A 14,308-nucleotide genomic window follows, 5' to 3' on the forward strand; every position below is an offset into this window, starting at 1 on the left:
AATAGAAATGTAACATTTAAGCAAAAACCTAATATAAAAATAAAGTTACAATTACACGTGTTTTAATCCTTCATATTTTACAAGCAAAATCAACGAAAGTATATATTCGCCCTAGGTATGTACATCTACGTATTTTTTCATCTGATGATTTCTTCGGATTGTCCCAATTTTCCATTTCACAGGCAACTGAAGTCGACAGCTATAGACATACCTACTCCTAGTTTTTGGTAGCTTAACCATTAGTACCGCAGAGGTGGCATATGCTGTACAATCGTTTAAGTTTTAAATCCTTGTAAACTGTATTCTGTTTAAATTATCATTCCACGTACCCTTTCGACGTAAGTCTCTCTTAATTATTGCAAATAACACTTGAACTCAAGAGTGTTGCTTATAGTATGACTACAATTACACGAGCTTTTATTTCAATAAAATCGAGCGGGAAGTTATGAAAGTACTATAAACTAAATGCGCGAAATGCCCGGATAACATCACGCCATCACATTGGTCATCCTGCTCCGTAAGTCATTGCTAAACAACTTTTGTAACTATATGTGGTACCCAAAATTATTCTTAACAAATTCATTTTGTTTTTATTCTATACTGTAAGGCAAAAATCATTTTTTGATGTTATCCTTCGTTTGAAAAAGAAACAAGTGTGTATAAATTTTCTTCGTTATGATGTTGAGATAAATTGTATAGGCGAACCCGAACCCATCTTATTTTCGGATGATGAAGTGTTCTTGGATTCCACTTCCTCCCTTCCACCCGGCCTGAACTCGCCGGTGCCAGAACAGCAGGAGCGAGTTATTGTGCATGCCCAATATACCGCAGTGCAGCAGACCGTCAGAGGTGAGGCTAGTTGGTAAAAAGGCTCGAAGGACCATTTATTCTATAGACATGTAAATCTTGTTGTACATTTTTGTAGGGGCAGTCCATTGTTGGTTATGTTTTGGATAAAGATCTCATTCATTTCTCGTTTTGTAATTTTGTACGTTATTGTCAAATACATATGTTCGTGTTGTTGTTCAATGTGTTAATTTGTGGTTCGGACGGTTTCGTGGTTTCTTCATCTTGTCTTTCTTGTTTCCTTAAGAGTTTGTAATGTCTAAACAGTTGTGGTCAGTTATGGTTTTATCATATTATTACATAATATAAGATTAAATAACTGAATTAACAACCAGACATATTGGATGTTATCACTTTTGCTGCTTGGACAACATGTTGTCTTTCAATTACTTTGTTATGAGGGTAACTAATGTGAAATTTGTAAGCTTTTTTAAAATATGTAATATGTAAGATCCACTATGTCTGTCGAATAGGTATTCAGCTAAATATATCTATAGTTGCATTTCGTGCTATTTTTTTTTCAAATAATGTTTTATTCGAAATGTCAAGAAAAAGTCGTAAATATATGAATGGACTATTACAGTACTATTAAATCACTAATAAATGTTTTGCAGAAAATAAATTCAATCTATAATTTTTCGTCGTAGCTACTTAAACTAGGCGTTCTATACTATAGCTAAACATTAAAAAACTTTTCAGCTCGGAGAATCTGCAAAACGGCAAGTCGTTTTAAAAAAAAATCGTGTTTAAATAAAAAGAAAAAAATATTTCAATCGTCCATTTATAATTTATTCGACGCTACGTGTTTTTTGCTTTACATCGTTAATTAACCAACTTTTTTAGCAGGTACAATGAGACCATCAGCACCGCATGAACCCATATCATCTCACAGCCGTACATTGCACAAATACTCGCGAAGCCCCAACTTTAGTAACGTTGTTGATAAATACGATCATCCGAAATGTAAACTTAACTTAGATCTTAAGCTCATCGAGTCCAAAGACACCGCTTTGGCTATTTACAACCCTGATAGTATTAGTCGGTCCAGCCTTAATTCTATAGCCTCGCTGGATCTTGATAGGCGTAGGCCGGAATTTTGTACTAGATCATTACCGCGCCGCAAAGCTAACTATGATAGTGCTGCTTGTATGTATAGAACCAGATCCCATAGTGGTTTTATTAATTCATATATTAAGGACCCCGAACCTATTCATTTTCACGTTCCTAAATATCACAGCTGTGGCGCTGTCAACAAATTAGGGTGTGAAATACCAAAAATCAATGCTAGGTACAAACAATTTGGATCACTTTATTATTCTATAGATAATATTCATCAAGACTGCGATGAGAAAGAACATAACAAAAAAACTACAAACGAAGTTAAAATAAAAGAGATTGAAATACAAAATACTTGTTGCGATGAGGAGTTTGTTGAAAGCCAGGAATTCAATGAAGATAATTATATCGGTGATTTGGGAACTAGTTTCTCATCTGATAATGAAACTGTTATTGAGACAAATCAGATGAAATGCCAAGACGATGGCGATGGTAATTATAAATTGAATAACGACGATGTATACAGAGCAGAATGTGTTGTAGTTGAGATTGATTCAGATGATAAAAATAGCATTTCATTTGAATCAGTCGAAGGCGAATATCATAGCTTTAATGAAGATATGTTTGAACAAGTTGTATACGAAAGCCCAGTCAAGGATCTTGTCGATAAAGACATAAGAGATTATTCTGTTCCAATAGTTGTTTACTGTGAGGACTACAACAAAAATAAAAGTCCTAGAAAATCTCCAGTTAAGAAGATGGAAACGGTCAAACAAAATATACTTGAACCTATTTTAGAAGAGTCTAAAAGTTCCTATGGTGAATCTAGCAATGACAGTAACAAAATTGAATGTAAGAATGAATCCACTTCTTCAGTAAGGGGTCAAATTGAACAAGTAAATAGTGAAAATGAAACCGTAGACGATGATATATCGACGAGTGCTCATATTAAAACATTTTATCACAATACAATAAATAACTGCACTTTACCTGATACAGATTGCAACAAAGAGTCCAGACTTAGCTGCGAAACAAGTTCCATGTCCGGCACTGCTATCGCAAGTTTTGATTCAACAGCTGAATTTGAAAAGTTTGAAGTAATTTCCGAGGTGTTAGCAATTATACTTACTAAAATTAATTATGAGTTAACTGTAATTAACTCTAAATTCAATGATGTTAAGACGATTAACATTGAGGAAATTAATTTACCGATTGAAGAAGAAACGTTTTCAATTACTGAAATAATCAATGATATTGAAGTTGGTGTTATGTTCAACGACACGCCTTCTGTCGAAATAAGTGATTCATACGTAAACGATTCAGAAAAAATTGTTGAATCTATAGTTTATTATATTTTCGATTATGCATTATGTATTTGTACCCAAAAGCATAAAATCGAAAAGAAACCAAAATCTGTAGTCACTATCGTTGATGTTGAAGATATAATTCATACAACATGTCCCGAATGGATAAATTTTAATAATGGTAACTACGTTTCTAAAGAAGTTCACTTAACACCTACAAAAGAACAATTAGCGATGGTAGATCGATCAGATTCTATGAACGAATACTTCAGCGACAAAAGTTCAGATGTCAATGAAGATTCGCAGGAATTTTTAACTGCAGCTAATAGCCCGGAACAATATGTAAGCAATGAATTTATATTGAAAGACTACATTGACGAAGATTCAGAAACAGTGCTAAAATTTCTCAAAAATTGTATAGATAACAAAAAATGTAACGATAGTAGGGAACATTATACTGATACGTTTGTAGCTGATGTTATATCAGATATTTTAGAAAGGTCATTGCTAGAGATGACTGATTCATTACAGAGAAGTGATGAAATTAATGTGAGCTTAAACGAAACTTTCGTTCTGAAGGAAAACGAAATAATGAATGAAGCATTCATAGATGTAGATTGTAATAGGTCATCATTGCCTTCTGATAGTAACGCTTTAGACCTTTGCGAAGAGTCTCCAATTAAAGCTAATTCTTCACTCGAAGATAGCTCGTTATACGAAAGAGATGAATCTATATTCAGCTCTCCGTTCGTCAAAAGATCGCAAGTGCTCTCTATGTCCCAAAAAGTACACACAGGTGGTATTAAGTATTGGCTGTCTTTTGATGACAATTTAGTAACAGGTACAAATAGACGCAAGTTTTTTAAAAAAGTTGAAGAGAATCAAATGCCAAGTTTCGTGCTAGTGGATTTGAAGGAAGATAGCTATGAGAAAGAGTTGATTGGATTAGAAAATAATGATATTAGACGGCCGACAGTACTTTTAGATGAATACGGTTTGAATTCTAATCCCAACCCAAACGGACATTTCAGTCCAAGTTTCAACAGTTTTGACTCCGAAGATGAGGGTTGCAAGGAAAAACTGATATACGATTCAAGGGAAGTCAACGGAAGACGATTGGCGTCCAGTTGGCCGCCGTTCGAAGACTCGCTGTTTTACAAAATTATAACAAATTTTAAAATGTCGGAAAGTTTAGATTTAAGCGATCTGAGTTATACTAGGTTTGAGAACTGTCTATAAGTATTTCTGAAGTCTTAAACTAAGTCAAACCTTCAGCATGTTCCTAACGTCTGTATTTTTTTTTGACTGGGTGTTATTTTATTCATCACGATCATATTCTGGGTGGTATATGTCAATAATTGTAAATTATTCCAATAGTATCTTGCACAACGAATATAAAGACTATCAATTCATTGATCGTTTCAGCTTAAGGTTACCAACCAATCAGTGCATTTATAAACGGGGTGATCACCGTCTAAAATTCACCTTACCTCAGCGTCTCCCGATATATACGACTCGAGTGAAAGAGAAATAGAATCATTCATTCGCTTTTGTTATTTGTATGTGCACAAGGTTACAAATTCCGTCGGATGTTCTGGTTTTTGTAAGAATATAGTTAGACATTCATGGTGTTATTACAAAAAAGTTAACCACTTGTTTTAAAAAAGTTCTATAACAAATCAGTGTCTTTTTGTTGTTTATCGTCAAACTTTAGACGTCGCTTACATAGTTAGACACTGTTTAATAAAAAACGTGTCTAATCCATGTTTAAATTATTTTTTGTAATAACACAGTTAATGTCAAATTCTTGTTTTTACGATCGTTTCGTAAATCTATTTTAACTACGAAATGAAATTAACCAACTAATATTTATTAACCAAAATTTAGTTTTCTATTGTTAGCTTTGCGGCGCGATTTATTTTTAATACGATTTTAGCACTGAGTTTTCTTGCTTGTTAATTTTTTATTTAAAAATTATATTTGAATTTTTTTTTTTGCTTTGTTTTCTAATGTTTTGCTAACGATTCTTAAAAACAGGCCTGCTTTAGTTTTTTAAGAACGCGATGCCGTTTATAAAACTTCTAACCATGGTTTCCGAATCGTTAACCAATTTGATTTTAAAAGACATTTCGATGCTTACACATAATGATTATGAAAATATCTGCATCAATTTCCGCATTTACTCCAGTGGAATATTGTTTATGTAAATATACATATAAAATTTTGTTATATGTTTTAAATCTACTTGGTTAACTTTTGTCCAACTTGTATATAAAACTACGTAATTGGTTTTAGTGGTGGTTGTCTCGAATAATTTTAAGCGAAACTAAGATTAATTGACGCTTTCAAAATTATCTGTGCTTAAGCACGATAAGAATGATGCTATAAATGTGTACAACCAAACTGAGGGAACTGTTTATTATACAGGGACGATTATTATAGCTTTGGACGCCAACTTCTCGGCCACCCAATATAATTTCTGTTTTTTTAATATGACTTGGTTGTGGTTTAATGGTTTCTGGGTGTCATTTTGACTTGTCTATTCCTACCAATATCTAAATGCCAGTGTAGATATTATATTATAATTCAACAAAACTAATGCTTGTGTATATAATCAAAGAAAACTGTCAGGGAAATTAGTCCCCAGAACTTCATCGGCTTAATGATAACTGGAGAAAATGACGCCCAGAACTAAAGCAGGCCTGCATTGCATGTTCATATTTGTATTCTGTTTTTCTGTATGTCTTTGTGTTTTACTAATAATAATAAAGCATGCTTATATTTAATTTGATTTCATTCTGTGTTTGCTGGGAACTGTATGTGCGTTCTACTATTTTATTATGGTAAAATTAATATTTATAAATATAGAGAACCCTGTTATTTCGCTGTGGCCTATGCCTTTGCAATACAAAAGATTTTATCATCCTAATAAATAAAAGTTCTGCTATCATATATTTGAGAAGATTATTCATATTTGAGTGGTTTTTAATCATTTCTATGCGATCTATTATGTCGCAAATCGCGACTAGATGGCGTGTAACACAAAATTTATTTTACTGAGCCTGTTTTAAATATTTCTTTTCCAATTATTAACTAAAGATTTAGACAAAACTTTTAAGTTGTACACCGGTAAATTTTTTTTTTAATATTTCGATTTTTTTAAACTGTATCGCGTTGATAAAATAGTAGAATGTTATAGTCTGTTCACGTAACCTCGGAACTGGCTTGGGAGCATGAAGAGTGGTTGGTAAGTGGCTATATTCCTTATTTAACACTTTTTTTTATTTAACAAAAAGCTGTTTAAGTGTAGTTTTCAAAGTAAAACTTCATTCATTTAAATGATGAATATGAATGTTTGTTTATATGTATTTATGTACGTTTAAGTAAGTATATTGTATGAAATACACTGACCTGCAAAAGTAAGTATCACACTTTTCAAATTTTTTTTTTTTCTTAACTATAGAAGGTAGATATTTAAGAATAAAAAACGTTTTGTTGCAAATTTTATAGGCTTTAATTCTTAGAACACAGTGGAAATAATATAACGATCTTCTCGGGCACTGGTACACCTGGGTCTGCCATTACAAGGTCTCCTCAGATGGAGTCCAGTCTCTTCGTACCTTCGCTTTACCTTCTGGACCGTTCGTACTGTCACACCCACCATTCTTGCAGTGCGACGCATACTGATGCCTAGTTCCAGAAAAGCCATGATCCTAGCACATTCTTCAACTGAAAGAGGCATGATAAATAAATGTTATGTGCTTTTTAGCATAAATTTTTAAAACAAGACCCATAGATCTTGAAAAAAATTTAAAACAGAAAGAAAAATGTGAATGGTAAAATTGTAATTCGGAAACGTCCACTTTGAGAAAGGAATGGTTTTGTTTTTGAAGATTTTTTTCAGCCAATTCTTAAAAGAAGGTTACCGAGTATAAAGTTTTTATGTACAAAATTAAATTCTCTTTGGAGTCCTTTTTATTTCGAAAGTATATCTTGTGAACTTAAAACGTTATCCCAATTGTAAAAGTGTGATACTTACTTTTGAAGGCCAGTGTATATCGTTGTCTTGCACCCATAGTACAGGCTATGCCTAGTTTGGAACAAGATAGTTTGTGTAAGAGTGTTTCAGTATTAGTATTATTATTATATATGTCAACACAAATATAATTTGTACCATAATTTATGAATATACGGGACTCGAACCCGCACCTCTCGAGGTCCGTCCGTCGAGTGCTTGGAAATGAATTTTGTACATTCAGAAGTATATAATAGAAGCGACAGATATCATTTAAAAAAGAAACTGTTTATAATTGAAAGAGCGACATCTCAAGTCAATTTCCTAATATGAAATTATTGGGGTGGAGCAGGTTATCAACTGTAAAGTAGATCCTGTAGATGGAGCCACGTCCTGATAATTGAACACATACCAAGAATTCGGTCGATACGTCATTCGGAGGGTTGGCTCAGTTGGTAAAAGTGTTCGGACGGAACTTAAGGCGCGGGTTTGAGTCCTTCATCGTCCTTGAATTTTGGTGCAAATTAAATTTGTATATTTAATCCCAGAAGTAAGGGATATCACATAAAAAATTACAAACTGTTTTTTATCAACACACTTTTTTGTAACATAAGGCACGTAATATTTATATGTTACGAAATATTACTACATATATCGTTGTTAAGCCCATGTTTAATATATATCTTACTATAACATTAACCCATACTAATGCGACTAAATGAACTTTATATATATCGCACCTAAATTGCATGTTGTATGTATTCGCACGTATTATTTTTAAATTAATCTTGTAGTATAAGTAGTGGCTATTCAAGGAAATGTCACTTTTTTGAATAATATGTTAATTTTACTTATTATGTAAGGAAAACATTCATTTTGTAAAAACGCTTTATTATAGTTTTCATATTGGCTGTATGTCATGCCATTGCCTCATGGCGAAAAAAAAAAGAATTTTCGCACCATTTTAATTAATACAATACATACTTTTTACAGAAAAAATACTTTTGTGACGATTTCGTTTTGTAGTTGTTTAACATCAACTTTTTTTTCTTGCAAATATTTTACCGTCATGTGTAATTCATGACTGATAAAACAGTGTGCAGTGTTATGACGTCATTAGGTTAATTCTATTTTTGTAATTTCCAGGAGAGCACACGGTCAACGGTGATCACTCCGATGCACACCAGAGTACGTTCTCCCACAGCAGCAAAGAGGTATGCAGCATCTCATAAGATTGATTATTAGAAATAGATTCTTCTGGTCCAGCGATGCGATACTATATAGATAGAATAAAGGGAAGGAAAGATCCGGAATACGTTGGATGAGGGCAGCGCATGACCGATCATCGTGGAGATCTTTGGGGGAGGCCTTTGTCCAGCAGTGGACTTCTTCCGGCTGATATGATGATGATGATGATGAATTTTATTTTCTCCTGCACATATGATCGACTAATAGCACATCCAGCCATGCTGCAAGTCACGGACGAGTAAAAAAAGATGGACTCCGCGCCGCGATATTAGCAAGTGAAGCACCTTTATGCTAGTGAGTGTGCGGTTTTGGGGGATACTAGTTACACAATTTTTCTCCCTTAAATAATCATATATCCACAAATACTTTTATAGTATCATTTTTACACTATTTCACAACGCACGACGGCATTTTCAAAAAAATTTAATACGATGCAAACTGATCTGTCACAGACGATGGCAAATCTCATAATGGCGGCCGATCGGCTTGTATTAGTGTAAGTATGTGCGTGCGTATTTACTCGTTTAGCGGCTTGTTTTGGTGCTTCACTGTTATCTAATTGACACGGAGTCCTTATTTTTTCTCGTCCGTGGCTTTAAGTATATTAATATGGCTGCTCGTACCTGTTCCTAAATATAAAACCCGTCGACTTTTTAAATCTGAAAAAATAATCAAAGGAATAGGTATCTCATAAATTGTTTTGAAAAATGAATTTGGAAAATAGAGGCAAATTTTCCATTTGAACAATATTCGATCTACCTACAACTACAATTAGTATAAAAGGAGTGAAATAGGTCGCGATGTTTGCAAATTACATATTTTGGGCTTCAAACAATGACTTTCTATACATATACGCAATGCACGTATAAAAACAAAAGAGGATGTAATACGCTATAAGAAGCGAGACTGCCTAAGGAAATTAAAAAAAAAATAGTATAAAACGTGTTGTGATTTGAAATAAGTTTGAAATAGTAGTAAGTAATTACAGTATGGCGATTGGCGACGAAGTATAATCCGACTAAGTTTGAAAGCGAACAGTTGCTTAAAACGTAATGGATTTCGGCTATCTCCGTTTTTTGTAGGGTAATAGCCGTCATCTGTATCTATCAATGACTGCACGTTTAAAACAATCGAGTGGATCGCTTTGATAAAAACAAAGCCGGAATATGGAACATGCCACAAATGACACCATAATAAGCTTCCGTTATATCTATACATTGCAGCATTTACTCCGGTTGTATAAAATATTCTTCATCAATAACCAGCAATGTTACTCATTTTTTCAGTTCAGGTTTGATTCGGACAGTAAAATTTGACACACGACTAGGGAGTAAACTGTGCTTACATTGTCTTTTACCACACTTTTGCCGTTCCGCTATCAGAGTGCCAATCCTCATATGTGAATAAAGTCGTGAAAGAATAGAATAGAAGAAAAAACATTTGAGTTTACTCAATATGTGTTCCAGGGATCCCCATCCAAGGAGATCTCGACTGAGGACTCACCCAAGAAGGATAAGAAGAAAAAGAAGGGACTGCGGACGCCCTCGTTCCTCAAGAAGAAGAAAGAAAAGAAGAAGGAGAAGTCCAGCACGCCGCAACCAGCCTAGATGGTGAGTTACATTTACTGGTGACGACGCAATAGTTTCCGATCCTTGTAACACATAGATGCCATAGTGCAATAGGTTATAATGACTTAATAATATTTATAAATAATATTTTTAGACAATATAATTACAAACAAATATTACATTCAGCTCATTTAAACGTCTAGATTATAGGTTCACAACGTGGGTGATAACGCCCCCTTGTGGGCGTTTGAGACTTTCGGGGGGGCAGTAGAAGACCTAGAGAAAATTAGGGGGCATTGAGATGGCGCAGATGGGGCGTGGGTAGATTAAAAAATATAGTCTAAAAAGGCAAAAAATACACGAAAATGCTCTAGGAAAAAACATATTCTCAAACTGGGCGGTGAGCAATATAAGTTTAAGAAACTATGGTCTTGATAGACTGTGACAGCTGTGAAAACATCCAAAAAAAATTGACATTGATGGTAAACACCTATTTTAAGCAATGCACCCACACTAACACAAAGTGAAATACAAATCGCAGACATAAGAAGCAGCTTGTCACGCACACTAAAGTATTAATTCTGGCCTATTTTCATAGGTTGTCTAACAGCCAGAGGCTCTATTTAGACGTATAGATTATCAAAGCATTCAATTTTTTTTACCTGGTCTTTCTTATTTGTGATGAGATGGTTGATAAGAACGTTTCACGCAGCATGTTATTGTATCCTCTACAGACAGAAATAATATTTTTAGAAAAAAAAAAACGTATGGATATATTGTGTTTTCATATATACTTTTTTTGTGTTTTCAGATAAAGAGAGATTGAACACTGCCATCTCGCTTTCATATTGTAATATTGCGAATAAGCAATTACGCAAATTCCGCTTCAGTGTCCCGATATTTGCGTAACCCACCTGTTTGTGGGCGTCGAGCCCCAAACGTCGGAATTTCTATTCAGAACTTGAGTACCTCTGTAGCTATCGGAACTCGCTATTTAAAAAAAACAAGACACTTTGTGAATTCATTGCTACGAACCTTACCAGAATTACGTAATTTTGACTCCACACCAATACTTTTGTAAATGTGGTTTTACTCTAAACTCAAACCACCTCGTACCATATGTGTAAAATATACAAATAGTGACTCAACTCGCTCACTAGATGGAGTGCAGTAATGAAGGGAAACGGCTTAAGCCCAAGCCCGCGCCGCTTTCGGTCCTACCGGTTTGTTCAATTGCAAATCGGTACTCGCATTAAGGCGTGCCACGTCTTGTTTTTGTTACTTAGTTGGATTTATAATCAAATTTGTACTTTACCTTAAATATCCTTACATAATAATTTTTAATAACTTTTGACCCACAGCACACATGGCTGTGGGTCAAAATCTTATAGCAAGTTTATGTGACAATAGCATATTTCTTAGTAACGTCGCGTCGTTTTGGAGTTGATACACTATTTTGTATTTATTACACATAATTATGCCCGTACTTTGTGTTTATAGTTATGTCAACAAATTTCGTATCTATTATACGTATGTACAACGTAATTTCGTAGCTGTTGGTTTCGTGTTACAACTTACAAGTTTTTTACGTTTGCAACTGTTGAATTTAAACGTCTTTATTTGAATTAAGCTGTGACTCGAAATTTTGTCATTATTGTAATTTTGACAACAATTAATACATATTTCGATAGATGTTCAGTGACATGGCATATTTGAATGAAATATTATGTTACATAATCTGTAAAAAGCGCGGTTAGAATGAAGTTTTGCAACTGTTAACTATATATTTTAGCTATTGCTAAGTTTATATATAACTATTATGTTTAACTTATTATTCATTATTAATGTAAAATTCATTTGATTTCGTTGTAATACGTTAGCGCTTTATTTTACAATAGTTTTTGAATTTTATACAAATTGTTTTATAGTTTTTCGATGAAATTGCATTTAGTGATTTTAATGAATTTACGAGCAAACCTAGTTCTGAATAGATATAGATTGTAAGTGCTAATTAAAACGCAATTTTATTATATTTATTTAGGATTTCCATCAAATATATTCTAATGACTTGCCTAGCGTCTCTTATGATGTTGATATTTTAAAAATGTTTCTAATTGTAATAATTGTTCGCGAATTTTGAATGGTGTATAAATACTCAAAGGTTTTTTTTTGTAGCAAATTGGTTATACATTTTTTAAATTTGGAGCTAGCAATATTCTCCGTTCAATTCTGAACGGTTTTCGGTGCATTGTGAGGGCGTACGATGAATTAATTATTATTAGCATGTAATGCTTTTGTATGAGGTGCTGGCGCGAGGGCTGTGCAAGCAATTTGCAATTCCTCTGGTGTCGAACATGGACCTTAAAAACTCGATTTAGTTTGGTCACAGAAATATGAATAGCTATGAACTTAATAATTGTGAAATCCTGGCACATAGGTAAAGGCATGTAGGGTAACACTCCATCGCTCTTATTAAACTGTTAAATACTAAAACCCCTACTTTGTTTATGATCTCCTGGTACCAACAAAGCTTAATATGTCGACGCTCGGTAAAATACTTTCGCAAAAAGCGTCAGTTAAATAAAAAATAAATTTAAATCGGAATTGTAAATTGCTTGCAAATCCCAGTATTGCCAGTGCCTTCGCCATCTGTGCTTTTAAGAATGACAGCCCAGCGCTTTCCCGCCAAAATGTTCCACTAGGCTTCGACCGTGTTGGGCTGCCGTTGTACAAAATTTAATTATTACAAATAGCACTATTGATGTATATTTAAGATTTATCCGCTAGCCTACGTTCGTAGATTTTTTAATTATTTTATTTTTGTTTACGTAATCATTTCAATATGGCGGAAAAATTGATTATCCACTATAGCAGATTGTGTTTTATGTCAATCGAGTTACAAAATAGCTGTTTTTATTATATCTGACTATTTAAATTTTTTACACTTATCCGGTATCTACCACAAAGCGATGTATAGCTATGATGTATTGAACTATTTTGGCACCCAGAAGTTAGTTAGCATAATTGTGTAAAACACAATTTCCTTTAAATTATACAGGCACTAACACTCCACTTCTGCTTTTACATATTCGAGTAAAAAATGCGAGATTTCCTCATAAATAGCAACAGTAACGAGAACGTCAAACCGCCATTTTGAATATTTGAACAGTACACAATAATTTTATTATTGTTATTACATATACAACTTATTTTTAATTTTATTTTTCGCCTAGTTTTTATCAATTTGACATTACCTAGAATAAGTCTAGTGTTGTTAAAATGACAAGTTGACTTTTATCGGAGCGTTTGACTTTGACGGGCCATAGAGTAGGTTTGGATTTGACACAAGGTAATGTTGCAAGATGCAATGTCTCCCTTTAAGTTTGCGATGAAAATTTATCTTTATCGAGTGTTGAATGTTAAAACTTATTTAGGTTCGAGATAATATTATGGTTGCATACACACCAAAGGCTAGCAAAATTTTTGTTTTATTTCACTGTCTTAAAATGATTTTATAGTCCAATTTTGTCGACATTAATCGAATGCTGGAAATAATTCAATTTAATCATTTATGGGGTGACGAAATTTTTTCTTATTATTTAAACTATATATAATATATATATAATAAATTATTAAACTCGTATCATTTATTTTACACCTGTCACCTGTAGATGGTCACCGATGTTTCATAAAACCTATGAGATTTCAGTTAAATATCTTTGGGAGTGTAAAGGACTTTTTTTATATTACTATGGTCCTTCAGCAGTGACAACCTTTCTGCAAAAAAAAGTATTTTCACCGTTTTTTTTTTGAATATGAATGATATGCCGTTTGGTGTGGATGTACGCTTACATTGTCTTCGGCGCGGACCCCGATAGGATTATTGTGTATTTATAATGAAATAAATTTATTAGTTTTATAAAGAGTTTTACTTTTTCCCGCGTCACAATAGTTTGGTTAAGATTTATTTTTTAGCTTAAAAGAGTTTATTTGTAATTTGTATTTTTTTATTTCAATATATACTGTTTGAATGAATTATTATGGACTTTGTTGTTTTATTTGGTTATCCTTTTTTTTGGTGCAAATTTTATTTTTTGAAAATTTGAGAAAATTTACATTTTGAGTCTGGAGTTATTTTAGTTTCAATCACACTTGAAAAAGTTTCCAGTAGGAAATAAATTTTAGAAATGATAATATGTTACCATTTAATCCGTCCGAGATTTCTGAGAAAATAATAAAATTAATTGGTTTTTGATGGCTTTTAGAAATAG

At 33.3% G+C, this 14,308-nt stretch overlaps 2 protein-coding genes across 5 annotated transcripts in view; both read left to right on the plus strand.

Annotated features, from left to right (window-relative positions):
- Positions 1–14,082, plus strand: part of LOC126973311 (protein hu-li tai shao) — a 107,647-nt gene extending 93,565 nt beyond the window's left edge. For all 4 annotated transcript variants that reach the window (XM_050820518.1, XM_050820516.1, XM_050820517.1 and 1 more), the window contains 3 exons: positions 8,368–8,435; positions 9,936–10,079; positions 10,849–14,082. In XM_050820518.1, the coding sequence (XP_050676475.1) occupies positions 8,368–8,435; positions 9,936–10,076 (209 nt within the window). In that variant the 3' untranslated portion in view covers positions 10,077–10,079; positions 10,849–14,082. The remainder of the gene's footprint in view (positions 1–8,367; positions 8,436–9,935; positions 10,080–10,848) is intronic.
- Positions 873–5,006, plus strand: LOC126973307 (uncharacterized). The gene has a single exon (XM_050820511.1). It carries the CDS (start codon positions 1,698–1,700, stop codon positions 4,443–4,445), a length of 2,748 nt encoding a protein of 915 aa, XP_050676468.1. The 5' UTR covers positions 873–1,697; the 3' UTR covers positions 4,446–5,006.
- Positions 14,083–14,308: the final 226 nt, after the last annotated feature.

This window comes from Leptidea sinapis, chromosome 29 (assembly GCF_905404315.1).
Source record: "Leptidea sinapis chromosome 29, ilLepSina1.1, whole genome shotgun sequence".
Lineage (NCBI taxonomy): Eukaryota > Metazoa > Arthropoda > Insecta > Lepidoptera > Pieridae > Leptidea > Leptidea sinapis.

Coding starts and splice junctions, on each gene's coding strand:
- LOC126973307 (XM_050820511.1), top strand. CDS start 1,698: ATGAGACCATCAGCACCGCATGAACCCATATCATCTCACAGCCGTACA.